Raw genomic sequence first — 25,239 nt, forward strand, 5'->3', positions numbered from 1 at the left:
TCCAAAATTTTTAGACACCCGCCATCCTAATGTTTGAATGCTCTATTATTTTTAATCAACCTTTCTTCAGAATTACTTAGAAGGTTTAATTGACGCTGATATATAAAAGAAAGAAATCTGTAGTATCCAGCGAGGGAGTGTGGTTTAAAATGGATATTCATTGTTTCCATTGCAATACTTGAAACTTTTTATTAGCCAGCTATGTCAGCCTTCTTTGCTTCTAAACATTAGCAAAAATGCTTAGAATCCTGTAATTTTCTGTATCCTTCGCTGGTGTTAGGAACTGGAGTACCACTCATGGGTATGAGAAGAAGGAGGTAAGGCCACAATGGTCCCACAAGTACATATAGATAAAGATTAGATCCCCTTACCATAAGCTCTTTTTGTTTAAAAGTTTGTTCTTTTGAAATTTTGGGTTGGCCAAAAAGTTTGTTCGGGATTTTTGTAACATCTTATGGAAAAATCCGAACTTTTTCATCAACCCAATATATTATTCAGAATGAATCGGCTTATTAGATGAGGCTTGGAACCTCTTTGTTCATACGGAGATTTGTTTTTATTGTAACAGCTTTTGACCTGCATAGAGAAAGTCTTTGGATTCAGGAAGAAAAAGCTGGGTGAAAGTAGTTAATGATTGAGGATAAGAGGCCTGTGTTGTTCCAGAAAGGTACAAAGAAGCAGAATTTTTAAGTTAGTTAGGCAATATGAAAATACCCAACCAGCTGAGACATGTGAGTGCCCCAGGGATGAGAGTTTCACAGTTCTCCATCATTGGCAACAGCCAAACTTCAGTCATTTTGGATTAGCTGTTATACAGTGTTACAAACTGTGCAACCTTAGAATTGGTGTGGAGTAATTTTATTTAAATACTTGCTAATCACCAGCAAGTTTGTTGTGTCATAAAGACAATAATAACTAAGTATTTCTGAGGAGCAGCGTATAATTTGAGGACTTAGTGTTAAACCTCAGACCTAACCTCTGCCGTCCAAAGATCAGAAGTCAAAGCTGGATAAACTATAAGAGGCCAGAAAGCCATTAAAGACCTACTCAGGCTAACCACTCAAAAAAGAATAGAACTGCTTCAAGTTATAAACCTTTCTAGCCATTTAAATGGGGTCCCATAATGCCCATGGTATACTTGACCTATTTTTCTGAATAATCAAGGAGTAAGTTTCTTCTTCATTAGCTAAGTAACTTATCAAGTTCATAGTGATCAGTGGTGAAGGGAAAATATACCTTTTAAAACCTTGCCCTGGTGATTCCTCCCAGTTCCAAGAACATCTCAAAAGTTCAGACTAATTTAAACAATAAAGATGTAGTAGTTATTTGATTCAAGCTTACATGTTTTTTTTCTCCCCCTGAAGGAGGGGCAACCCCCTTCATTTATCTCGTGAGCGGTATCGGAAGCTCCATTTGGTGTGGCAGCAGCATTGCATCATAGAAGAGATTGCTAGGAGCCAGGAAACTAATCAGATGTTATTTGGATTCAACTGGCAGTTACTGTGAGCTCCAACTCTGCCTGGGGAGAATCACGAATGAAGACAGTAATGAAGACTGATTCAAAATTATGGAGACCTTATTGAGGGCCGGGGAAGGGTTGGAGGGTCTTTTGCTCCGTGTCCAGATTCACATACATCAATAAAATATTCCTTAATGGAGTATTTCTTTCAATTAATGAACATATGCTTAAAGGAAAAAAAAAAAGACATAGATTAATCTATTTTATGTTCCAGAACACTAAAGAAATGCTTCTTCACCCCAAGTGTCTGATTCTGCTAATAGTTCCAGAAAACGTATTTCCCTTCATAATCTGTCCCACTTCACTTCATCCACCTGATAAATGAAGTCACATCAAGCAGTTGTGGGCATTCTTTTTTTTTTTTTTTTTTGTGGGCATTCTTATATGTTGGTTGACTCTTCTACAATTTGTATTTGGTGTTCCCCCCCCCAATTTAATTTAGCTAATGGATCACTGACAAGATTTAATAATCTGTGTTAGTCTTCCTTGCAGCTAAAGAGAAATTCAGAAACCATGCGGTGTACTTCAATTGAGAAAGTTTTCCAAAAAGTAAAAATTTTATAATTTCCCTCTTAAGGAAATGCCCCTAAAGTGCCACTTACTGTTTCAGCCAGAAATTAAACTATATTTCTCTATGGACAAAGTTTCCATTTCTAAGGCAAATTTCTGCCAGTGTGGAAAAGCTTTTTTTTTCCTACTGTAGACCTCAAGAAGAGTTAGGATAATGTATTTATTATTTATCCCTGATGAAATAAAGCCTGCAGTCCTCACCTCTGATGGTGAGGATTAGCTTTGTTGTGTTTTGAAATTATACTTTCCATTTTCCAAAGGCAAGTTTCTAAAATGAGTTCAATTATCTCTTGATTGTGGCACCACTCTATTTGACTCAGAAACCTGATGCAGTTCTGATGTAAACTATCTATAGAATGAGGATAAGAAAATTCCCCCAATGAATGGATCATGGCAGCTGTAAATTAGAACAATCAGATTTAAGCCTGTACTGTAACATTCTGTGTGTTTGTAAGACAGATCCTTCATTTCTTATCTGTGTGCAAACTTTTCATAAACTCTGGGTATATGAATAGTATAACCAATGAAAAAAGCCATGTGGTCAGTAGTCTGTGTCCTGTTACAACATGCTGTGGTTGAGCCATCTTGTTTATAAATAACAGAGCTCTCCTGCATCTGTGCATAGACTTCTTGGTTTTTGGCTTTAACTTTTTATATCAAGAACTTATGATATAAAACAACAGGCAGAAGATAGATTGAAGTCTTATATTGTAGCTTCTGTTGTCTCTGGGGTAATGTTAGGAGTTTGAAAGATACATTCAAAGACTGTCTTATTTTGCCTTTGGTGACCACGGTCATGTATGTGTATAAATGTTTTCCTACCTTCTTTTTGCTCAGCAAAAGAAAGCAAATAAAAATATATTTGTAAAGTGATTGATGATGCACATTTGGGGTTAGATTTTTTTGGTATTTTTATGTAAAGTAAAGAAATTCTGGATTTTGCAATAAGGGATTGGCATGAACAGGCATCAGAATCACAATCATGATTTTCTACCTGAATAATTATTATTCAGAAGGTATCAGAAAATAGATACAACTCCAATAAACAGTTTCTAACTATTGATGGGTGAGGATTACAAATTTCAGTATTCAGTTTGTCAAATTTGCCAGTATGATTAAATGATTATAACATTTCTTTTTATTCCCTATGTAATTTTGTTGGATGGGTTGTCTGGGAAGTCTGAGCCAGCCTAGGCAATAGAAAATGCTGACTTCTGCCCTAATTGATTGGTCCCAGTTTAGCAAAGATAAATTGATTTTTTATTTCTAACCTTTTTCTATCCACTGCATAAATTCTAGGGTTAAGCTCTCAAGCTGCCAGAGGGACTGTCCTGCAATGGCCAGTCAGATCTTTACTGCCAAAGAACCCATTTCTTATTGAGTTCCATTTCCTGAGATTGATTCAGATCTCTGCACTGTAGATGAACATACATCTCTCAGTGCTGCCCCAGCCCAAGGGATTTCTAATTATATTCAAATATCCTAGTTGTTTGCCTTCATCATTGGAAACAGTTTAATTAAGCATATGAAGTTTACTTAAAAATGAGCAAAAAGTCACTTTATTTTCTTTAGTGTAGTATGTGGAGGAACTGGTTCAACAGGATGGCTCCAAAACTGTGTTTTTTGAATGTTTGGTGAGGGGCTAGCAGGAATTTTAATGATACAGTGAAGAAAAACATATATCTGTATAAATAATTTATTATCGTGGTGTATGGGCTGAGTTCACCCTTTAGTGGTCATTTGTCATTTCATAACAACTATGCATTTTGGTTCACTGTGATGATGATCTATATTTAGTGACTGCCACATGTTTATACCACTGATTCAAATTCCATCCATGATGAAGTTATACAAATAATGCATATATTGATATCTTTTATTGCAAAATGTAAATTTAAAACTTGTATAATGTTCTGTGCTTTTTGAAATAAAATATATGTGTATATTTAAAAAGAAAAAAGGGGCTTCTCATGTTTGGGGATTTGGGTTTAAAGTATAAAAAAGTATACCTAGAAAGGAGCTATAGCTAAAAGTTATCTTTGTCAGCCCAGACAAATTCTTTAAAAGACATAGGTATTTAGTGTAATGGTCTCCAAACTTTTTGACCATACAGTCTATCAGTAAATAATTTTTACGATGCATATTTTACATATATATGCATATGTTCAACTGTAAGAATTAAGATTAAAGATAGGAGGTGGGAATAAGACAAAATCAGATAATTTTACATTATCAAAATAATGTAAAACTATTACAACCAACAAAAGATGGGAGCAAAGGGATGAGTAGGTGGAAAGTTAAATAAGCTCACTGAGGGCTTCCCTGGTGGCGCAGTGGTTGGGAGTCCGCCTGCCGATGCAGGGGACGCGGGTTCGTGCCTCCGTCTAGGAGGATCCCACATGCCGCGGAGCGGCTGGGCCCGTGAGCCATGGCCGCTGAGCCTGTGCGTCCGGAGCCTGTGTTCAGCAACGGGAGAGGCTACAACAGTGAGAGGCCCGCGTACCACAAAAAAAAAAAAACAAAAAAAAAACAAACAAAAAAATACACTGATTACATCAATGGTATTATATAGAAGTAAAAAGATAGCACTTGAAGCTGAGAAATCAAGAAATAAAAACTACACAAAGTGACACTAGGATAAGACTAGCGGCTACATAGAAAGAAGGGGCAGTAAGAAGTTTCAAAATTGCTTACATATTAGGGAAGCGACAGAGAATTTAAAGAAAGAGTACTGAGAGTATTATGTAAAATCAGTATAGAGTTTACAGCTAGAACTGCACACAATATCAAAGGGGGGAGAGGCAAAGAAAATAAACTACGTAGTGAAACAATATAACAAAATTCAGACCAATCAACAAATGTAGATGGGCTTAACTCACCTACTTTTTAAAAAATCAGCTGAGTTAACAAATAGATTCAGATGAAAATTAAAGAAATGAACCTAATTTAAAAATGGGGGCTTCCCTGGTGGTGCAGTGGTTAAGAATCTGCCTGCCAATGCAGGGGACACGGGTTCGAGCCCTGGTCCGGAAAGATCCCACATGCTGCGGAGCAACTAAGCCTGTGCACCACAACTGCTGAGCCTACGTGCCACAACTACTGAAGCCCACGCACCTAGAGCCCGTGCTCCACAACAAGAGAAGCCATCGCAATGAGAGGCCCGCACACTGCAACGAAGAGTAACCCCCACTTGCCTCAACTAGAGAAATCAGGCACACAGCAATGAAGACCCAATGCAGTCAAAAATAAATAAATAAATAAATTTAAAATGGGCAAAAGATTTGAACAGATTTTTCTCCAAAGAAGATGTACAAATTGCCAGTAAGTACATGAAAAGATGTGCATTAGTCATTAGGGAAACACAAATCAAAACCACAGTGAGATACCACTTCATACCCACAAGGATGGCTATTTTCAAAAAGATAATGTGTTGGTGAGGATGTGAAGAAACTGGAACCAAATACAGGCAGTCCTCACTTTGTACAGTAGTGAATTACTGCATATATGTCCATGCAAGCTGAAACCATACAGAGCAATCTTAGTATCAATGGGAAAGATACCATTGGGGATTCCCTGGTGGCGCAGTGGTTAAGAATCCGCCTACCAATGCAGGGGACATGGGTTTGAGCCCTGGTCCAGGAGGATCCCACATGTTGCGGAGCAACTAATCCCACGCGCCACAACTACTGAAACCCACGCGCATAGAACCCAGTGCTCCACAACAAGAGAAGCCACTGCAATGAGAAGCCCATGCACTGCAACGAAGAGTAGCCCCCACTCCCCGCAACTAGAGAAAGCCGGCATGCAGCAACAAAGACCCAACGCAGCGATAAATAAAATTAATAAAAAAGATACAATTGTTCCATGGCCTTTAAAAATTTTGCTCAAAACAAACTCCTACTGTCAATTATAAATATATTGGGAAATGAAAATAGTAAAACATTTATGTAGTACAGTGTAATTTATAACATTAGAAACATTGAAAATTCAAGTTTTTTTTTTTCCAAAAACATCTAGAAAATAACGTCAAGCATGTCTGCCTCTCTGTATAAGTTATACAGAGTGAGCATCTTTTCTGTGCCTTGGCAAATTGTCATATTTCTAAGTTTGGATCAGCTTCCAAAATTTTACCCTTTGTGTTCCAAAGTTGTGAAATACTTCCAAGAGTTCCTTTAGTGTGAAGACTTTTGATGGTGTCATTCCTTCTGGGACATTCATCTTAACCACTTTTTTTTTTCTTTTTTGAAATTTGCCTTCACTAGCTTCCTCTGACATGCATTATCTCAAATAGCAGTGGTGTCAACAATTCCATAGTTAACTACTACTCCTATAACTCCAGTATAACTTGTATAACATCTAGATTTTACCCAAATTTCACTTCCAGCATTATCACTTTAATTCCTTTGCTGCACTAAAAAAATTTTTTTTAATTTACTTATTTTTTATTTACTTATATATATATATATATATTGGCTGTGTTGAGTCTTCGTTGCTGCACACAGCCTTTCTCAAATTGTGGCGAGCGGGAGCTGCTCTTCATGGTGGTGCACGGGCTTCTCATTGCAGTGCCTTCTCGTTGTGGAGCACAGGCTCTAGGCACTCGGGCTTCAGTAGTTGTGGCACACAGGCTCAGTAGTTGTGGCACACGGGCTTAGTTGCTCCACAACATGTGGGATCTTCCCGGACCAGGGCTCGAACCCATGGCCCCTGAGTTGGCAGGCGGATTCTTAACCACTGTGCCACCAGGGAAGCCCTTTGCTGCATTTTTATCTTTGTTGGCCATTCCCTCTTCTGATTATCCATTTTTGTAAAATGTCACATGGGTTTATCACTGGGAGACAAGGAGACAGCATGACTTCACGCTTCACTTTCCGTCCCGAACTGAGCAACAGATGTGCAATGTCCAATCACCAACAGATTCTGGGGAATTCTCTGGCAGTCCAGTGGTTAGGACTGTGTGTTTTCACTGCCAAAGACCCTGGTTCAATCCCTGGTCAAGGAACTAAGATCCCACAAGCCACTTGGCATGGCCAAAAGAAACAAAAACAAAAAAACCCAAAACCAACAGACTCTGAGAGAAGTTACATAATTGGTCACTGATCATGACACACATCTGTTATTTAGTGATTTGTGGACCGAAGAGCTAGCCACATAGTTTGCACTTTATGAAATTACTCACAGTTAATATACCATCATAAGTGAAATTTGAACCGTGTTGTTGAGGACTAACGTTAATTAATTAAAACATGGTAACTGAAAATCGTGCATGTAGGAACTGTGCAAGCTGAGGACGTCATTTACTAAAGCAGCAACTTTCTAAAGCAAAACTACAGACTATAAAAGGATGAATAGACACATTAATAGGGGAGACTTTAACAAACATCTCCCAAACCTAGATAGATAAAGTGGACAAAAAAAATTAAGAATATAGTAGACCTAAACAACATAATCAGTGTGTTAGTTGGGTCCTGCAGTACGCAGATACTGAGAGATTTGGGAGCACAAAAGGTTTAAGTTGCTGCACTAAGCCATTCAGTCACAACTGGGCAAGGGAGTACCAAGAACTGTCCAAGTAGATCATCTAAATTCCACGCATGTTCCTCCCTTCTCTCTTAATCCAAGAGCAACCCTACCTTCTGTTCATCCACATCAATTGCCCCTGCCAACATGGTGACTCCTTTACTTGCTTGCTAGTTGCATGCAGCCCAAAAGGCCACAGCAATAGTTTGTAGTCTAGAAGGACACTTGCTGAATCCCCTGGCAAGAGTGGACCACTTTTAGGGACCAAGATGTCTAACCATGAAGAGCCCAGAGTTGCAGGGACAGAAAGCACAGAGTTCTCCAGGGAGTCATCAGAAATGACGTGGATTGGAGCCACTGCTTGGATCCTGAACCCCAGGTATTCTTCCTACTGCAAACACAGCAACATATAAAGGTTTCTGATTCAGTGCATTCAGTCTGTTTTGTAAATAAGTTCATTTGTATCATTTTTAGTATCATTAATTTTAATATTTTTTTCTTTAGATGCATTTGACATTTACTGTGTAGATAATACATGTATCAATGTTTTTTCTTTTCATTTCCAGTATTTATACCTTATTTCCTCTCTGACTAAAGGGACTGGAGTATATGTGGGGACTTAGTAGCAAGAGTGGAAAGTGATCATAGAGAGCTTTCTAAGTGGGGCCTCCCTGGTAGCTCAGTGGTTAAGAATCTGCCTGCCAATGCAGGGGACATGGGTTTGAGCCCTTGTCTGGGAAGATCCCACATGCTGTGAAGACCCAACACAGCCAAAAAAAAAAAATTTTTTTTTAATGTCTGAAACATTTATATTAACATATTTCCATACAAATAACCCAAAGAAAGTTTGGTATTAGTTGTTTTTTTGTTTTTTTTGTTTTTTAGTACTGCAGGTTCTTATTAGTCATCAATTTTATACACATCAGTGTATACATGTCGATCCCAATCGCCCAATGCAGCACACCACTATCCCCACCCCACCGCGGTTTTCCCCCCATGCTGTCCATATGTTTGTTCTCTATATCTGTGTCTCAAATTCTGCCCGCAAACCAGTTCATCTGTACCATTTTGCTAGGTTCCACATACATGCATTAATATACGATATTTGTTTTTCACTTTCTGACTTACTTCACTGTGTGTGACAGTCTCTAGATCCATCCACATCTCAACAAATGACTCAATTTCATTCCTTTTTATGCCTGAGTAATATTCCATTGTATATATGTACCACATCTTCTTTATCCATTCGTCTGTCGATGGGCATTTAGGTTGCTTCCATGACCTGGCTATTGTAAATAGCGCTGCAATGAACATTGTGGTGCATGTGTCTTTTTGAATTATGGTTTTCTCTGGGTATATGCCCAGTAGTGGAATTGCTGGATCATATGGTAATTCTATTTTTAGTTTTTTAAGGAACTTCCATACTGTTCTCCATAGTGGCTGTGTCAGTTTACATTCCCACCATCAGTGCAAGAGGGTTCCCTTTTCTCCACACCCTCTCCAGCATTTGTTGTTTGCAGATTTTCTGATGATACCCATTCTAACTGGTGTGAGGTGATACCTCATTGTAGTTTTGATTTGCATTTCTCTAATAATTAGTGATGTTGAGCAGCTTTTCATGTGCTTCTTGGCCATCTGTATGTCTTCTTTGGAGAAATGTCTATTTAGGTCTTCTGCCCATTTTTGGATTGGGTTGTTTGTTTTTTTAATATTGAGCTGCATAAGCTGTTTATATATTTTGGAGATTAATCCTTTGTCTGTTGATTCGTTTGCAAATATTTTCTCCCGTTCTGAGGGTTGTCTTTTGGTCTTGTTTATGGTTTCCTTTGCTGTGCAAAAGCTTTGAAGCTTCATTAGGTCCATTTGTTTATTTTTGTTTTTACTTCCATTACTCTAGGAGGTGGATCAAAAAAGCTCTTGCTGTGATTTATGTCAAAGAGTGTTCTTCCTATGCTTTCCCCTAAGAGTTTTATAGTGTCCGGTATTACATTTAGGTCTCGAATCCATTTTGTGTTTATTTTTGTTTATGGTGTTACGGAATGTTCTAATTTCATTCTTTTCCATGTAGCTGTCCAGTTTTCCCAGCACCACTTATTGAAGAGACTGTCTTTTCTCCATTTTATATCTTTGCCTCCTTTGTCATAGTTTAGTTGACCATAGGTGCGTGGGTTTATCTCTGGGCTTTCTATCTTGTTCCACTGATCTATGTTTCTGTTTTTGTGCCAGTACCATATTGTCTTAATTACTGTAGCTTTATAGTATAGTCTGAAGTCAGGGGGTCTGATTCCTCCAGCTCTGTTTTTTTCCCTCAAGACTGCTTTGGCTATTCGGGGTCTTTTGTGTCTCCATACAAATTTTAAGGTTTTTTTGTTCTAGTTCTGTAAAAAATGCCATTGGTAATTTGATAGGGATTGCATGAATCTGTAGATTGCTTTGAGTAGTATAGTCATTTTCACAATATTGATTCTTCCAGTAGAAGAACATGGTATATCTCTCCAACTGTTGGTATCATCTTTAATTTCTTTCATCAGTGTCTTATAGTTTTCTGCATACAGGTCTATTGTCTCCCTAGGTAGGTTTATTCCCAGGTATTTTATTCTTTTTGTTGCAGTGGTAAATGGGAGTGTTTCCTTAAGTTCCCTTTCAGATTTTTCATCATTAGTATATAGGAATGCAAGAGATTTCTGTGCATTAATTTTGTATCCTGCAACTTTACCAAATTCATTAATTAGCTGTGGTAGTTTTCTGGTGGCATCTTTAAGATTCTCTAGGTATAGTATCATGTCATCTGCAAACAGTGACAGTTTTACTTCTTCTTTTCCAATTTGGATTCCTTTTATTTCTTTTTCTTCTCTGATTGCCGTGGATAGGACTTCCAAAACTATGTTGAGTAATAGTGGTGAGAGTGGACATCCTTGTCTCATTCCTGATCTTAGAGGAAATGCTTTCAGTTTTTCACCATTGAGAATGATGTTTGCTGTGGGTTTGTCATATATGGCCTTTATTATGTTGAGGTAGGTTCCCTTTATGCCCACTTTCTGGAGAGTTGTTATCATAAATGGGTGTTGAATTTTGTCACAAGCTTTTTCTGCATCTATTGAGATGATCATATGGTTTTTCTCATTCAATTTGTTAATGTGGTGTATCAAATTGATTGATTTGCGTATATTGAAGAATCCTTGCATCCCTGGGATAATTCCTACTTGATCATGGTGTATGATGTTTTTAAAGTGTTGCTGCATTCTGTTTGCTAGTATTTTGTTGAGGATTTTTGCATCTATATTCATCAGTGATATTGGTCTGTAATTTTCTTTTTGTGTAGTATCTTTGTCATGTTTTGGTATCAGGGTAATGGTGGCCTCATAGAATGAGTTTGGGAGTGTTCCTTCCTCTGCAATTTTTTGGAAGAGTTTGAGAAGGATGAGTGTTAGCTCTTCTCTAAATATCTGACAGAATTCGCCTGTGAAGCCATCTGGTACTGGGCTTACGTTAGTTGGAAGATTTTTTTTTTTTTTTTTTTTTTTTGTGGTATGTGGGCCTCTCACTGTTGTGGCCTCTCCTGTTGCGGAGCACAGGCTCTGGACGTGCAGGCTCAACGGCCATGGCTCATGGGCCCAGCCACTCCGTGGCATGTGGGATCTTCCCAGACCAGGGCACTAACCCGTGTCCCCTGCATCGGCACGCAGACTCTCAACCACTGCACCACCAGGGAAGCCCTGTTGGAAGATTTTTAATCACAGTTTCAATTTCATTACTTGTGATTGGTCTGTTCATATTTTCTATTTCTTCCTGGTTCAGTCTTGGAAGGTTATACCTTTCTAAGAATTTGTCCATTTCTTCCAGGTTGTCCATTTTATTGGCAATGAGGTGCTTATAGTAGTCTCTTAGGATGCTTTGTATTTCTGCCGTGTCTGTTGTAACTCCTCCTTTTTCATTTCTAATTTTATTGATTTGAGTCCTCTCCCTCTTTTTCTCCATGAGTCTGGCTAATGGTTTATCAATTTTGTTTATCTTCTCAAAGAACCAGCTTTTAGTTTTATTGATCTTTGTTTGCTATTGTTTTCTTTGTTTCTATTTCATTTATTTCTGCTTTGATCTTTATGATTTCTTTCCTTCTGCTAACTTTGGGTTTTGTTTATTCTTCTTTCTCTAGTTCCTTTAGGTGTAAGGTTAGATTGTTTATTTGAGATTTTTCTTGTTTCTTGAGGTAGGCTTGCATAGCTATAAACTTCCCTCTTAGAACTGCTTTTGCTGCATCCCATAGGTTTTGGATCATCATGTTTTCATTGTCATTTGGCTCTAGGTATTTTTTGATTTCCTTTTTGATTTCTTCAGTGATCTCTTGGTTATTTAGTAACGTAGTGTTTAGCCTCCACGAGTTTGTGTTTGTTGCGTTTTTTCCCCTGTAATTGATTTCTAATCTCATAGCGTTGTAGTCAGAAAAGATGCTTGATATGATTTCAATTTTCTTAAATTTATTGAGGCTTGGTTTGTGACCCAAGATGTGATCTGTCCTGGAGAATGTTCCATGTGCACTTGAGAAGAAAGTGTAATCTGCTGTTTTGGGATGGAATGTCCTATAAATATCAATTAAATCTATCTGGTCCATTGTGACTTTTAAAGCTTCTGTTTCCTTATTTATTTTCATTTTGGATGATCTGTCCATTGGTGTGAGGTGTTAAAGTCCCCCACTATTATTGTGTTACTGTCAATTTCCTCTTTTAGAGCTGTTAGCAGTTGCCTTATGTATTGAGGTGCTCCTATGTTGGGTGCATATATATTTATAATTGTTATATCATCTTCTTGGATTGATCCCTTGATCATTATGTAGTGTCCTTCATTGTCTCTTGTAACATTCTTTATTTTAAAGTCTATTTTATCTGATATGAGTATTGCTACTCCAGCTTTCTTTTGGTTTCCATTTGTGTGGAATACCTTTTTCCACCCCCTTACTTTCAGTCTGTATGTGTCCCTAGGTCTGAAGTGGGTCTCTTGTAGACAGCATATATATGGGTCTTATTTTTGTATCCATTCAGCAAGCCTGTGTCTTTTGGTTGGAGCATTTAATCCATTCACGTTTAAGGTAATTATCGATATGTATGTTCCTATGACCATTTTCTTAATTGTTTTGGGTTTGTTTTTGTAGGTCTTTTTCTTCTTTTGTGTTTCCCACTTAGAGAAGTTCCTTTAGCATTTGTTGTAGAGCTGGTTTGGTGGTGCTGAATTCTCTTAGCTTTTGCTTGTCTGTAAAGCTTTTGATTTCTCCATCGAATGTGAATGAGATCCTTGCTGGGTAGAGTAATCTTGGTTGTAGGTTCTTCCCTTTCATCACTTTAAGTATATCATGCCACTCCCTTCTGGCCTGTAGAGTTTCTGCTGATAAATCAGCTGTTAACCTTATAGGAGTTCCCTTGTATGTTATTTGTCATTTTTCTCTTGCTGCTTTCAATAGTTTTTCTTTGTCTTTTAATTTTTGCCAATTTGATTACTATGTGTTTCAGCGTGTTTCTCCTGGGGTTTATCCTGTATGGAACTCTGTGCGCTTCCTGGACTTGGGTGGCTCTTTCCTTTCCCATGTTAGGGAAGTTTTCAACTATTATCTCTTCAAATGTTTTCTCTGGTCCTTTCTCTCTCTCTTCTCCTTCTGGGACCCCTATAATGCGAATGTGTTGTGTTTAATGTTGTCCCAGAGGTCTCTTAGGCTGTCTTCATTTCTTTTCTTTTTTTTTTTGCGGTACGCGGGCCTCTCACTTTTGTGGCCTCTCCCGTTGCAGAGCGCAGGCTCCAGACGTGCAGCCTCCGGACGCGGAGGCTCAGCGGCCATGGTTCATGGGTCCAGCCGCTCCGCAGCATGTGGGATCTTCACAGACCATGGCACGAACCTGTGTCCCCTGCATTGGCAGGCAGATTCTCAACCACTGCGCCACCAGGGAAGCCCCATGTCTTCATTTCTTTTCATTCTTTTTTCTTTATTCTGTTCTGCAGCAGTGAATTCTGTGTTCCAGGTCACTTATCCGTTCTTCTGCCTCAGTTATTCTGCTATTGTTTTCTTCTAGTGTAGTTTTCATTTCAGTTATTGTATTGTTCATCTCTGTTTGTTTGTTCTTTATTTCTTCCAGGTCTTTGTTAAACGTTTCTTGCATCTTCTGGATCTTTGCCTCCATTCTTTTTCCGAGGTCCTAGATCATCTTCACTATCATTATTCTGAATTCTTTTTCTGGAAGGTTGCCTATCTCCACTTCACTTAGTTGTTTTTCTGGAGTTTTATCTTCTTCCTTCATCTGGCACATAGCCCTCTGCCTTTTCATCTTGTCTATCTTTCTGTGAATGTGGTTTTTTTTCCACAGGCTGCAGGATTGTAGTTCTTCTTGCTTCTGCTGTCTGCCCTCTGATTTCTAAAAATTATAAAAACACCTACCCACTGGATATTCTGCTTTGATTAATAAGACAAAATAGAGGGAAGAGACCATTCTAAGTTTTATTTCAGTACAACTGGCAGTGGAATACTATGATCACTAGGGTGCACTATTAGCATTACCAGGCAGTTATTCTACCTTAAAACACAGAAAAACATCCAGCTTTTGGAGCAGCTAATCGCTGAACCAGATTGAAAGTCACTGAACTTCTTCCAGACTGTCAGAGACACACATCAGGAATCACAACATCACCTCACCACTTTCTCATTTGAAAGCTGTGAATATCCAACGATGCTTTGTTAATTGATGACCTTGCAACAAAGAGGAAAGCTAATAAACTGAGCAAATATGTAGAGAATTTACTGTTCTAGTAGAATAAAACTTGTAAAAAGTTAACTGTTGGGACTTCCTTCTGGTGCAGTGGTTAGGAATCTGCCTGCGAATGCAGGGGACACGGATTCTAGCCCTGGTCCAGGAAGATCCCACATGCCGCAGAGCAACTAAGCCCGTGCGCCACAACTACTGAGCCTGCACTCTTGATCTTGCGAGCCACAACTACTGAGCCCTTGTGCCACAGCTACTGAAGCCCGCAAGACTAGAGCCCATGCTCCGCAACAAAAGAAGCCACCTCAATGAGAAGCCCACGCACTGCAACGAAGTGTAGACCCTGCTCAGTGCAACTAGAGAAAGCCTGCACGCAGCAACAAAGACCCAATGCCGCCAAAATTAAATAAATAAACAAATTTTAAAAAAGTTAACTGTTAATATTTATTGGTATAGTTGTGTTGTATTTCATAAAAGTTAGGCATAAATAGGAAGTAGGTCAAGAAATAACTATGATTAGAATTACTTTTTAAATACAAATTTAGTGTCTTTTCTAACTTTACTAGTTTTAATCAGTGTCAATCTTCCCTAACATTTTGGTCTATTTTAATAATCACCAAACACCAAACATCAACAGGTTAAAAGACAATAGGCTCATATATCCAAAATTGAGATTACCTTGCCCATCTACCTCCCACCTCCTGCCAGTTTTCTCTTATTGATTCCTTTTTATTGGAAATTTCTTTAATTAGAAATAAAGTCTTTCACAGCAAAATAAAGGATGAAGTTTTCAAAAATACAAGCACTTGAGGTAGTTAATGTATTTGGTGTGAATGCATTTCTATCAAAATCAGAGTGCATCTGACACTAGCTTAAAGAGGTCAAGCTCTAAGAGGACCCCCCAAAATTTGGCCTGCAGCCTATAGATTACTGACCCCTGTTCTAGAGCATCTATATAGCTTACCTTTAGCAGTTATTGCAGTGCATTGCAATGGGATTTGCATGTTCGCTAATCCACTATGAAACTCTTAAGGATAGAGACTGAGTTTATTCATATTTGTTCTCCCAGTGCCTAGCAGAGTGGTTGGCATTAATTGACTCTAAAATATTTTGTTTAGTGGATTAAGTAACATTCAAATAGAAACTGGTTAGATTGACCAAAAATTTAAAAAACAGGACTGTTTGCTGGTTTGTGGAAACACTTGAGCGCCAGTCCACTATGAGCTTCATGTTTCAAAAGACTGTGCAGAGTTTTTAGAAACAGCTTTATTGAGATATGCAGTCAGTGCTCTGGGCCTCTGTATCCTTGGGTATTGCATCCATGGATTCAACTAACCACAGACTGAAAATATTTGCAAATTCCAGAAAGTCCCAAAAGCAAAACTTGAAATTTCTGCGTGCCAGGCAACTATTCACATAGCATTTACATTCTACTAGGTATGTTATAAGTAATGTAGAGATGATTTAAAGTATATGGGAAGGTGGTTTTTGGGGACCCTAGCCTGCCATCTTCTCAGTCTGCTGGCTTTCTGAATAAAGTCGTATTCCTTGCCTCAAAAAAAAAAAAAAGTCTATGGGAGGGTGTGCATAGGTTATATGCACACACACACAAAAAAGCATATGGGAGGGTTTGCATAGGTTATATGCAAATACTATGCTGTTTGATTTTTTCTTCCAGTTTTATTGAAATATATTGACATACAGCACTGTATAAGTTTAAGGTGTGCAGCATAATGATCTGACTTACATACATCATGAAATGATTATCACAATAAGTTTAATGAACATCCATCATCTCATATAGATACAAAATTTAAGAAATAGAAAAATTTTTTTCCTTGTGATGAGAACTCTTAAGGTTTACCCTCTTAACAACTTTCATACATAAGGCACAGCAGTTCTATTTCCAAGAACAGTTCATTAAGATGGCTGGCAAATTGGTGCTGATTATTGGTGTAATGCCTCAGTTTTTTGCCAGATAGCCACTCCAAGAGGTTGCTTGAGTGTCCTCGTATTACGGCACTGGCTTTCCTCTAAGTGAGTGACCCAAGAGAGCATAAAGTGGAAGCTGCAAAGTATTTTATAACCTAGACTTGGAATTTACACACCACAATTTCTGAAAAAGCCTATTGGTTACACGAGGCAGCCCAATTCAGTATGGGAGGGACTAGACTATACAAGGGTGAAGATACCAGGAGGCAGGGATCACGGGGTGCCTAGAGGATGACTACCAAATTTATTTATTTTCTAATATATATATTTGAGATACATATATCTCAAAAGGAGATTCCTAAATTCTGGTACCAGCTCTTGAATATTACCTTGCCATTTATCCTAACTGAACAAGTATCTCTTGGGACAGGCCAATAATTCTTTATTTATTTTTTAATTAATCAATTTATTTTTGGCTGCGTTGGGTCTTCGTTGCCGCACACAGACTTTCTCTAGTTGCGGCAAGCAGGGCAACTCTTTGTTGTGGTGTGTGTGCTTCTCATTGTGGTGGCTTCTCTTGTTGGGAGCAGGGGCTCTAGGCACACAGGCTCAGTAGTTGTGGCTCGCGGGCTCTAGAGCATAGGCTCAGTAGTTGTGGCACATGGGCTTAGTTGCTCCATGGCATGTGGGATCTTCCTGGACCAGGGCTCGAACCTGTGTCCCCTGCATTGGCAGGCAGATTCTTAACCACTGCGCCACCAGGGAAGTCCCCAGACGAATAATTCTTTTTTTTTTTTTTTTTTTTTTAGAGAGGAAGCCAGTGGGGCCAGAGGATTCGGTGTGGTTCTTTTATTTATTTATGTGTTTGTTTATTTTATTTTTGGCTGAGTTGGGTCTTCGTTGCTGCACGTGGGCTTTCTCTGATTGCAGTGCTTGGGCTTCTCACTGCGGTGGCTTCTCTTGTTGCAGAGCACGGGCTCTAGGCTTGCGGGCTTCAGTAGTTGCAGCACGCAGGCTCAGTACCTGTGGCTCGTGGGCTATAGAGCACAGGCTCAGTAGTTGTGGCGCACGGGCTTAGTTGCTCCGCGGCACGTGGGATCTTCCCGGACCAGGGATTGAACCCATGTCCCCTGCATTGGCAGGCGGATTCTATATATTTTTTTAATGGTGTGTTAGTTTCTGCTTTATAACAAAGTTAATCAGTTATACATATACATATGTTCCCATATCTCTTCCCTCTTCCGTCTCCCTCCCTCCCACCCTCCCTATCCCACCCCTCTAGGTGGTCACAAACCACCGAGCTGATCTCCCTGTGCTATGTGGCTGCTGCCCACTAGCTACCTATTTTACGTTTGGTAGTGTACATATGTCCATGCCACTCTCTCACTTTGTCACAGCTTACCCTCAGTAGTTGTGGCACACGGCCTTAGTTGCTCCGTGGCATGTGGGATCTTCCTGGACCAGGGATTGAACCCATGTCCCCTGCATTGGCAGGCGGATTCTTAACCACTGTGCCACCAGTGAAGTCCCGGGACCAATAGTTCTTAAATGGAAAAGACCAGAGAAGAAAAGGGGGCCTGGGAAACTGTTTTCCTTGGGCACATATCCTAGGGTTCCTATACCTGTGGCATTAACTTTCACTATGTATTCATTCTTATACTTCCTACTCTGAGATATACTGTTGTACTATTCTCAGGATACTCATCGTACAACACTTCCCTTTGCACTGCACTTTTTTTCCCCTTCAACTCTTTCTTGATATACAGCTGCTGGACTGCTTTCTCACATACTCTTCTATTTATCTTATCCTTCATGGATTTGCAAATGAGAGTTGGTCATAAGATAACAGTCAGAAGAATAATCATCTTTCCATCATTTGGAGAATCCAGCTGTATCTACTGACTCATTTAAAATAAACACAATAGTAGTTTTATGAATAAATTCACTAAAACGCTTACCTATGATAGCAGAGATTACATCTGGGTAGCTTGGAGAGACACATTATATTTGCTAAGTGAGTGAAAAATAGTCTCTTTGAATAGAGAATATCTATTTGAAATTCTGCTAGGCATCATTTCAATGAATCTGGACTTTGTTTCCCCTATAAACTTCTTTAATTTTAAAGAAAAGTATTTACAGAAACACTAATCCTTTCCAATTCAAATTACTTGCCCTGCCAATACTCTGAAGTGAACTATATTCTGTTAGACAAAGTAATGGAAAAAGCAGCTTGTGGTTTTAATCAGTGGAAAGAAAACAATTTGGCAACTTCTTTAAGTTTGAATAGAACAAGATGATCTGCATCATCAAGTGCCTTTAATGTACATTTTGTCCTGCTTTTCATCCAAGGATCTAGACGTGACAGACAGTAGAATTGCCTGCTGTTTTTCAAAGAATGTCAAGAGGCTGTGGCATTTCCTGAACAAGAAGAAACAGATTCAATAATAGTTATGAGATTGAATATAGGATTCGTATTTAACCATTCTCAATCAGTTTTAATCATAATGTCACTTGAGTGAAGAAAAAGATTTAAAGTAAAAGGAAGCTCATAATTCATCGCAATCTTTCAGTCCATGGCAGACTCCTGAGATTATCAAGTAAAAAAAGCATTGGACACGGGAGTTTAAGAGACCGGAGTTTTGGTTCTTCCACTAATTAGTTTTATAGCTCTAGGAAAGTTGTTAAGCTCTTTGAGTTTTTTCTTCTGTAAGTTGGTGGGTAAGGATGGGAGAGGGGTTTCATCATAAGGTTTCCTCTTTACCAAAGAGCTTGATATACCAAATACAAATTATCCCACATAGCCTCGTTTCTCCGCCCTCCTCGCTTTTCTTTGAAAGTCTTAGAGGGACTCCCGCATTGTCTTGCTCAGAATCCCATACTGGACCTCACCGGGGCTGCTCACTGAACCCTTCACTGGCGGTGTTTCAAAAAGGGAGTGAAATCTTGTTCTTTATGGATGTGAAAACCGTAAGGATACGCCGGGCTCCAGGCTGACATTCCTTTCTGGAGGTCTCGGTCTTCTTTCTTCATTACACTTTTAGGCCTTTCCCCAGTACCCACCGATGATTAGCTTCATGTTAGGCGGTTCTGGGGACAGCGCCAATTTGCCAGATCCTGGCAGCGCTGCTTCTGGGGAGGTGGCGTGGCAGGGCCTCATGATTTGGGGCCCTTTTTCGCGACCGAACTCCTCGGCGTGTGTAAATTCGTATCGTGACAAAGCATTTACGATTTTCTTCCGAAAAGACCAACCCTGGCGTCACAACCGTGCCTCTATAACCAAGGTAACTGCTGAGCTAGGAGAACACCACTGTGCGCCTACCACTAGTCCCAGAAGCCCTACTTCTCTGCTCCAGACTGGCGGGTAGTTGCCGCTGCGGCTGAAACTACAAGAACCAGAATTCCCGCGCGCACGCGCGCTGGCATTGTGATGTTCCTTTCCCGGTAACTCGCCCTCTCAGGCAAACCTGAAGATAGCGGCAATTCTCCGGTGGGGGGCGGAGACGCTCTTTGCCTGGCTCTCCGCCCCTTTCGTGATAGGCAATGGGAACAGCCAACCAACATGGCGGGCTTGGGACGCGCTCTCCAATCAGCACCTGTGGCGGAGAGGTGGGCGTGCGCACTGGCAGGGCAGGTGGGCTAGGCTGTGCCGGGTTGCGGAGGGGGAGAATAACGTCGGGTCGGGTCAGCGGGCGCTGCAGTAGTCGCCGCAGCGGCGATGGGAGCGGTGGGGACCAGGCGGCGGCGGCGGCGGCAGGAGGAGGAGCAGGGGCTTGGCACAAGAGCAGCGGCTGGGGGCGGCCAGCAGCAGCAGTAACAGCAGCAGCCGCCGCCGCCAGTAAACGCGGACGGTACCCGAGGGGACTACCCAGCCGGCCGGCCCTCGAAGCCGCGCTCGGGTCCCGCCGCACTGGGCGGCGGGGGATGGGCAGGCGGCGGTCGTCCCGCCTGCTGAGGGTTGACCTCTGCCGGTCCCCGCCCTGAGCTGGACCCGAGCCCTCCGCCCGAAATCCCTGCGTCCTCCACGGCCCAGGTAGGACACACCCCCCGAGCCCCCAGGACGCCTCTGGGGGAGCCCCGCGCCCCGCCCTCCCTCAGTCCTGACCCCCTCCTCCGGTCGCACCTCTCGCCCAGTGACCGATCCTGATGCGGAGGGGAGGGGTACCGGAGACTCCTCGGTCGCTACCCACGCCCTGGGCTTGTGCCAGAGCCAGTCATTCCAAGTCGGAGACTGCTTCACCCCGTTTCCCTGGAGGGTTGTGCCCCGTATCCCCAGAGGCTTTTGGTGTCTTCGCTGAACTTGGAGGGCCACAAAGCTTCGTTCTCTCTCTCTGGGTGACCCACATACCACTTGTATTCATGCTGCTTTAGGTACCAGGACTGAACACAGATGATTCTCAGGATATACTGAACGCTTCTTTCCCACCCTACTTCCGCAAATCTAATAGAAGAGGGCATGGGACTATAGATTGTTTGTTGTGTAGTAACGACAGTGGAGACCATGACTTTATGGTACTTAGGGTGCTCGTCATTTGCTTTGACTAAGATGATGTTGACACCCCGGGGTGCTGTGGGAGGGACAAAAGAATCCACACGTATTTACTGTTAAATCAGAAGTAAATAATACATTGGGATGCCAGGATACTTTATCCACAGTGAACTTAATTTTGTTTCAGTCGTGGCTGCATTAGAGGTAAAAATGACATTGAGTTGTACTTTGCTTTAAATTAAAGTTGATAGGTGGCAGCAATCCGGTGTTAACTCTTCTCGTCCCTCGCTTTAGAAATTGTTCTATGTTTGAATATTAAAGAGGGCAATTTTATAATAACCTGTGTATTATGTAAAGATGTTTTGGTATTAAATAGAAGTTAAGTTTTTAAATGCATGTATGAGGATCATAATATTATGAATGGGCACATGTACACACCCGGAGGATCCACTCAGTGTGTTTTGTTACAGTGTTTGGTTCTGAGCCATTAATAAAAGTTTCATTGGTTTCTAAATACTGGTTTGCTAGGATAGACCATAAAGATGTATTTGCTGTTTTCTTTTGGCTAAATGAAATAGAGTAACGTTCATTTGAGGGGGGAGGGGTGATTGGAGATTGATTTTAAAGCTGAATGTTATATTGATTTTAAAACTGAATGTTATGTATTTCTTTTTTATTTATTTAAATAAAGCAGTAATGATGACAAATATTGCTTATATGACTAATCTTGAAGAATTCATCCTAAGTCTAAAAATTTTTCAGATAACAAGTGTGTGGACTTGGATGATGTATTGTGCTCTTTTGAAATTGAAAATGTACTGAAAGGAATCTCTCTAATTTAGAAGCTTATGTTTTCCTGTATGATACATTTTTATCAAGGCACTAAAGGGGATGTTTGAAGCATGGTTATAAAGGAAAGTCTTTCTAACACTTTTCCTTTATGATAGAATGTTAAACAATGCTTTTTCTTCTTTTAGTTTTAGACTCATAAAAGAAATTGAAGTCCCTAGCTTCATTAATTTAATTTGTAATATTAAATTGAAATAAATTTGGTCTTCAGTAGTGGGCTAAGAATGGTATATCTTGCTCATTATTTTGTACTACGGTTAATACATAACTTAGCGACTGTACTGTGTATGACTTCAGATATTTGTGTCTTATTTTGACTTTCTTTTAAATACTTATTATTTTAATGCCTCAGGAAATCTTCGTGAGAGTAGGCTCATTTGCTTTAGCGAAATGAACTCACTTATGCAGGGCTTCAAATATCTCTAAATGAAGTGTTAGAAGTGAAGTTTGTATAATGCAGACAGCTTTTGAGGGTATTGTACATTAAAAAATGCACTAAAATATGAGTTAGTGATAGATTGTTGGTTTTTCATTGTAAACAAATATTACAGAGCTGAATATGCTATGATCATGGAATTTAACTTTGGTGGTGGGGGCAGGCAATTCTTTATAAGTTTTATAACTTAATGTATAGAAATGACAACTTAATTGCAATTCATGAGAGACTTTGAGCTGGAACCACGCAAATTAGATACTCTCAGATTCCTAATCCTCATAATAAATGTTTGTTGCCTGAAAAAAAACCACAAAACAAAAAACAGTATAAAACAAGGGAAAATGTTTAGTGAGCATTATTGAACTAGTGTGACTTCTGAATTGATTAGCAAAATAAAATAGCCTTTAAGAACTAATGGAGAATATAGCTTGCTTCCTTGCCCACTTAAAAAAAAAATCTCCGATAGAAAAATTCTTTTATAGATATGTGGCATTCTTTACAGTTTGAGTGCATGTTACACAAAATTACTCTAGCCATGTATTCCTTTGCTATTTTGGGGGCTCTTAAGAAAGACTCAAAATATAGCTGGAGCTATGTCAGTTTATTTGATTAGTAATATGGCAGGACATCTTCAATATTTATAGGTTTTGAAATATGAAATTAAACATTTGTACTGTTTTACTTCGTTGTCATTTTTTTTGTTACTCAGTATATTGTAAACAATAGTGATGATGGTGGTAGATTTTTTCCCCTAGGCTTCAGTGGATAGAATCCTTGGGTTGAAAATACTTTTTTTTTTTTTTTAACAGTTTTTGTGCTGTAAATACTCAGTGCTTTCAGGTTAAATATCATACTTCCATATTTGATAACAGACCCTTTAAGACTATATGTAAAAAGTTGGGTTTTTAGAGCTGAATTTTGAACATAATTCCAACACATATTACTGCTCACAAGTTTCTGTCCTCAATATCTTGTAATCCTTGGTTGTAAGTTTAAAATATAGATTGAAATTATATTATTTACCTAACATCAATGTCAGTTTTGCCAGAAAGTTTCATCTTTTAAACAGGTGATTTTTAAGCAGACTTCTTGGTATATTTTCATTTATGTTATTTATGACTTTAAGTTAAGCATAATGATTCCTTGTGGTTATTATTTTATGTGTTCTTAATACTTAATTGAGTCTATAATACTTACCAACTTTTGTCAACATTTTGGATTTTTTCTGTGATTTTTTTTTTTTTTTTACATTTGTATATAAGATCCTTGATATTTGGGGATGTTGATAGCTGCTTTTTATTGTGTTAAGCAATTTACTTTCACTTCAATTAGAGTAGAGCTTCCCAAGTTAAAAAAATTAAGTGTTCTTTGAAAAGGACCTCAATACTCTGTAAATGGCCTATATGGGAAAAGAATCTAAAAAAGAGTGGACATATATATAACTGATTCACTTTGCTGAACACCCTGAAACTAACACAACATTGTAAATCAACTATACTCCAATAAAAATTTAAAAACAAAAAACAAAACAAAAAAAACCTGGCTTGTTGTAGTGTCTTCTGAAGAATGGGAGGTAAAAGCTTCTTAGCTCCCTTTGGTAATGTCAAGATTTAACCTAACCATGTTTAAGAATCAATATTATATATTATATATATATTTTAGAGAATTTACATCTTTATTGAAAATAAAAATCAGTATTTTTTAATATTTGCATTAGAAAACTTATTTGCCATTATGTCTGTTTTTACTAAAATGCTTTTATCATTATTTTTATACTTGGATTTTTTTTTTTTTTTGGTCTTTCTGAAGTTCCAAGGTAATTACCTTTTTAAAAAAAATGATTTTGCATTGTTTCCCTGATCTTGTTCTAACCATGTGATCATCTCAATACTGTATTTTGCTAATATTGGTCTAACATTTGGTTTTCCATGTGTGCTGTGTGTTATGGATTAAGTTCGGAAAAACCCCCCCTCTGCTTTTTTCCTTGATCTGCTAAGTGCCTCGGTTTCTAAAATTTCTCAGAAAAGGTTTTATCAACATTTTTCAATGACCAGTAATGCAGAGATGAGGGGAGGAAAATCGGGGGAAAAAAATGAATAACTAAAGAGAAAAATGTGAGCCTTGCTTCTCATGAAATTTGATTTGAAAAAATCATCTGGAAGCTAAATAGTATGGTAGATAGTAAGCTAGATTAGGACTTCATTTCTGAGGGACTTGTGTAGCACTTAAAAAATTCAACATGTCCAAGGCCAAAGTCAGTCTACTTTTAACTTCTACAATTATATAAATGAAGGTGTCACTATTTAATCAGTCACCCAAATTCAAAAATCCCATTAATTTAATTTTTTTGGCTGCTTCTTTTCCCTGGTTCTACCTGCACAAAACCTCTCCTTTTCATTTCTACTGTTACCATCTTAACTTAGCATCTCTGATCCTCATTATCTCTCCTTAGAACTACTGCAGTAGTCTCATTAAATATTTAAGTATCTACCATGTTACTGTGGTAGGGGTTAGAGATTCAGCAGGGAACAAGACAGAAATGATCTCACTTTTGGAACTTGCAATACAGTGGGAATAGACAATTGTAGAACAAGGAATTACAAGTGTTCCAAGTATCATGAAGGGAAAATGCAGACGACCACATAAACATATTAACTGACAGACCTAACAGTCCGGGGGATGGGTTCAGGGAAGTAGTCTTTGTTTTATCAACCACAGTTTATTCTACATACTCTACCAGTTTTGGAGGTTAGTGGATATGTTATAGCTGTAAGTAGTTAAAAAATTAAAAATAAATGTTTTAAAATAAAGATATTTAATAAAAATTAAATGTTCATACAACTCCTGAAACAGCTTTAGACAAATCCTTTCCGAACACCAGAACACTTTGAAAACTTTTGCTCTAAAGAGGCCACCCTCTCCCTTCAATATGGGTTTCGACTTTGGGTTCTCCTAGGCCTTAATTGCTTAAGTACTGACAGAATTCCTATGTTATATTTCATACTCTTTGAACCTCAGAAGTTAGGACTAGGCATTTCCAGTAGGAGGGTATGTATGGTTACAAGAAAGAGGTCTTTCAGGTAAATAGTTAGAGTCTCTTTGTAGCCAGAGTCCAGCAGCTTATAGGTGTGTTATTAAATGCACAAGTAACTAGGATATAGTTTGAACATCTTTGTTGATTTACAAA

The 25,239-nt window shown here is 39.0% G+C and overlaps 1 protein-coding gene across 2 annotated transcripts in view; it reads left to right on the top strand.

Annotated features, from left to right (window-relative positions):
• Positions 1–1,611, top strand: part of UBR1 (ubiquitin protein ligase E3 component n-recognin 1) — a gene marked incomplete at its 5' end in the record, with an annotated part of 155,863 nt that extends 154,252 nt beyond the window's left edge. For both annotated transcript variants that reach the window (XM_079700174.1, XM_079700175.1), the window contains one exon: positions 1,365–1,611. In XM_079700174.1, coding sequence (XP_079556300.1) covers positions 1,365–1,506 — 142 coding nt within the window. In that variant the 3' untranslated portion in view covers positions 1,507–1,611. The remainder of the gene's footprint in view (positions 1–1,364) is intronic.
• Between the last annotated feature and the right edge of the window lie 23,628 nt (positions 1,612–25,239).

The sequence above is a fragment of the Hyperoodon ampullatus genome, assembly GCF_949752795.1.
Source record: "Hyperoodon ampullatus genome assembly, chromosome: 3".
Lineage (NCBI taxonomy): Eukaryota > Metazoa > Chordata > Mammalia > Artiodactyla > Ziphiidae > Hyperoodon > Hyperoodon ampullatus.